Genomic DNA, 3,759 nt, shown 5'->3' on the forward strand with positions numbered 1-3,759 from the left:
TTCCCTCCCCTGGCTTATCTCTGAATATCAGGATAGAGGAACATACAGGATGGGGAGACGGCTCAGGCTGGGGGACCAGGGAGGCTCCCTGGAGGTGGCTGCACTGGAGCTGAGCCTGGGAAGTGTGGGATGAGGGGATGGGGACCCCAAGGAGCCCAGCTAAGTGCCGGCCAAACCCTTACCTGGGCTGACTGGGTTCTAAGCAGAGGAGTCATGTGCAAAGGTGGGGTGTGGGCAGTGTGGTGCTTAGAGGGGAGACTAGATAAACTGGTTGGCCTCAGCAGGCAGGTCTGTGGAGACAAGGAGGGGGTCAGGGAGAATTCGGGGGTCTTAAAACCAAGTCCAGCATGGGAACTTTTCCTGAGGACAGAGGGGTCCCAGGGTCAATCTTCAGGGAAATGACAGGTCAGGGTGGAAGCAGGATAGGAAGTGTGGGGATGAGTGAGAAAGAAGGAAGACTCCTCCAGCCTCAGTCTGGGCAGGGCTTGAGGGAAGGCAAAGAGCAGGAGGGGCCATGAGGCGGGCAGGAGAGGGTGAGCCATCCCAGGAGGGGCCAGCCCAGGGACCCTGGCTCTGGGCAGTGTCAGATGTCGGAGGAGGGCTCTGCAAGCCTAATCTCATCAGGATGAGGCTTTTCTTGGCTCCTGTCTGATCAATCTGCATTTCCTGTGGGCCTGCCTGGCGGCATCTGTGCTGGACCAGAGGGAGCAGAAGGAGGAGGGGCAGGCAAGGACAGAGGCGGGAGGCCTCACACAGCGCCACCCGGGGGCAGGGCTGTCCTCACATGCCAGCTGCAGGATACCTTTGCCTCCACTGAGGATGCTGGAAGCCTACAGGAGGGGTCCCTAGCAGCCACGTTCTTGCTTCCATGCTCGCCCTCGGCTGATGGAGATGCCAATGGTTTCCCTGCCCCTCCTGCCCCGCCAAGCCTTTGGTACCTGGGAAAGCCCAACCCTGAGACAAAAACACTCTGTTTGGATTCTTATTGACAAGCAGGGTTTGTCAGTTAGCTTTCATGTATGTGTGTGTGTGTGTGTGTGTGTGTGTGTGTGTGTGTTTCTCTGGACACCAGGGCCCTGGATATTTAGGAGCTGCTCAGTGCCTCATGCCTGCTTAGCGCTGTTGAGTTTGGGATTTTTACTCACATCCCCAAAATGTCAGGTACTCAGCCCTACCATCTGCTCTAAACCAAATCTTAGCATTGAGCCGGCCCCATCGCTAGAGGTTAAGTAAGCTGGATCTCTCATGGCCAGCTATGGTTCGAATCCCTGCCCTGGGGACTTGGAGAACACTCTGGTGCATGCGTGCGTGTGTGTGTGTGTACGTGTGTGCGTGCATGCCTAAAATCGGACAGAATGGAGAAATGGAGGAGAAGGGATGGTGGTGTGACCACACCCCATTCGGGATGGCTTTCTCGCTCTCCTTCTCCCTCTGTCTCTCTCTGGTAACACATGCCCCCTCTGGCCATTAAACAAAGATCTTAGTGTCCTAAACTTTGGGACCCCAGCAGTCTTACTCGCAGGGGCCGTGGGGCACTATGTACGCAGCAGGCGCCATCCCGCGTGTGCTGTGAGGATCACGCTGCTTACTCATCGGGCAGCTCTGTGTGAATAGTGTCGACCTGAGACTGAACAGCTTGGCTTCAGCCTCTAGCTTAGATGTGTGATCTTGGGCAAGTTACTCAACCTCTCTGTGCCTCAGTTTCCTTATCTGTAAAAATGAGGCTCTAATAGTACTTGTGGGATTGCTGCGAGGGTTATTAGTATGAGAGACATACTTAACTCAAAGCACGGAATACGTGCTAGCTATTTTTTGTAGTCGGTTGTGTATCGAATTTTACCTATGAGGATATAGACACATTAAGTAACTTGCCCAGAGTCACAGAGATAACCAATGAGGGGTCAGTGCTGACCAACAGACCTTCCTGTGAGACAGGGGTGTCCTGTAATTACACTGCTCAGTAGCTACCCAGTGATCACGTGTGGCTTTTGGGCACTGGACACATTGCCAATGTGACTGAGCTGAATTTCACATTTTACTTCATTTTAATGAATTTGAACTTTCATTTAGAAGTCACATGCAGGGACCAGCAGATGGCATAATGGGTATGTTGCTGGACTCCCATATGGTCAGCCGCGGTTCGAGTCCCAGACCCAGCAGTTTAAAACTCACACTGGGCACGTATGTGTACATGCCCAAGATCCCAAGAAGAGAATGGAGGAGAAGGGACTGCAACGTGTCCATCCACCCTGGGGGCTGATTTCTCACTTTCTGTCTCTCTGTTTTCTCCCTATCTCTGGCAAGCACATGCTCCCTATAGCAAAACTCTCTCTTAAAAAAAAAAAATAAAAAAAAAAAAAGTCTCATGCAACTGGAGGTTTATGTTGGGCAGAGCAGTTCAGAGCCGAGATTCGAACCTTGGCACTGAGGCTGTCAAGCCTGGGCCACTGCTGTACTCCCTGCTTCTTCTTTGTTTAACTCTTTTACTGTGGAAATTTAAAAATGTACACACAATACTCTAAGGAACCCTCACAGACCCATGAACCATTTTATTCCTTTTCCTTATTCATGATAATAGAGTATGTATCCACACGAGAGAGAGAGAGAGAGAGAGAGAGAGAGAGAGGAGCACCCTCCTCAGGATCTGTTCACACCCTGATCCTGCCCTCTGGTCTTCTAGTCTGTGAGATCCTGGCTCTTGTCAGATCCTGGCATGTCTCGGGCTGACCAGGAGGGGGATTTGAACTGTGGTCGCCATATGGGATCCGGCTTCTCTTGAGGGGAAACCAGCCTGTCACCCCCTTCCAGCAGATAGCAGCTTGCTTTGTCTCTGCTCCCTCCTTCCCTGCTCCTCTGTCCACACCCTGCTGGGTTCCTCTAAAATAAATCCTAGAGTTCGTATCATTTCATCTGTGAGTGGTAGGCAGGTATCTCTAAAAGATAAAGACTCTAATTGAACGTAACCACAAGGTTATTATCACACCTAGGAGCGACGAGCAGTAACCAGCACGCACTCATTGACGTTTCCCTGTTGCTTCATGAATGTCTCCCTGCAGTTGGTTTGTCTGAACCAGGATGAAAATAAGGCCCACCAAGATTCCTCGCTGCTATGTCTCCTATTGTTTAACTTCTGACCTATGATCGCTCTTTTCCTTGCCACCTGTCAAAGAAAACAACTTTTTCTCCCCCATTTTATTATGGTAAGATGTACAACATATTTACCATCTTTTTTTTAAAGAGGTTTTTACATACACTCACTGGAGAGAAAGAGACAGAGACGGTGAGAGGGAAAGTGAGAAATGATACCCCCCACGGAGGATAGCCATGCCGCAATCCTTTCTCCACTCTCCTCCCAGGATCTCGGGCACACATGCACACATGCCCAGTGTGATTTTCTGCTGGGCCCCGGACTGGAACCGCTGTCAGCCATGTGGGAATCCAGCCATGTAACCGCTACACCATCTCCAGCCCCTCACTTTTAAGCATTCAGTTCCATCATGTTAAGTATATTTGCCATCAACCATTTCCAGAGCTATTTTATCTTGTAAAACTGAAGCTGTGGGGGTTAGCAGGTGGCACGGTGTTTAAGGCTCTGGATACTCCCACATGGCTGACCACGGTTCAAGTCCTGGACCTGGTAGCTTGCTTTCTCACTTTCCTTCTCTCTCTGTGTGTCTCTCTCTGGTCAAATTAAAATAAATGAATGAATAAATAAAATTAAGTAAATAATTCTTTTTTAAAAAGGAAGAAAAAAACTGA

General features: G+C 50.2%; 1 protein-coding gene across 5 annotated transcripts in view; it reads left to right on the forward strand.

Annotated features, from left to right (window-relative positions):
- The window catches only part of CORO2A (coronin 2A), a 56,807-nt gene that overhangs the window by 13,550 nt on the left and 39,498 nt on the right, over positions 1–3,759 (forward strand). The window contains exon 2 of one of the 5 annotated variants that reach the window (XM_014585999.2): positions 3,057–3,200. The exons of the other annotated variants lie outside the window; for them this stretch is intronic. Coding sequence (XP_014441485.1) covers positions 3,138–3,200 — 63 coding nt within the window. The 5' untranslated portion in view covers positions 3,057–3,137. The remainder of the gene's footprint in view (positions 1–3,056; positions 3,201–3,759) is intronic. 5 annotated transcript variants of the gene reach the window in all.

Source organism: Tupaia chinensis, unplaced genomic scaffold, assembly GCF_000334495.1.
Source record: "Tupaia chinensis unplaced genomic scaffold, TupChi_1.0 Scaffold000104_1, whole genome shotgun sequence".
Classification (NCBI taxonomy): domain Eukaryota; kingdom Metazoa; phylum Chordata; class Mammalia; order Scandentia; family Tupaiidae; genus Tupaia; species Tupaia belangeri.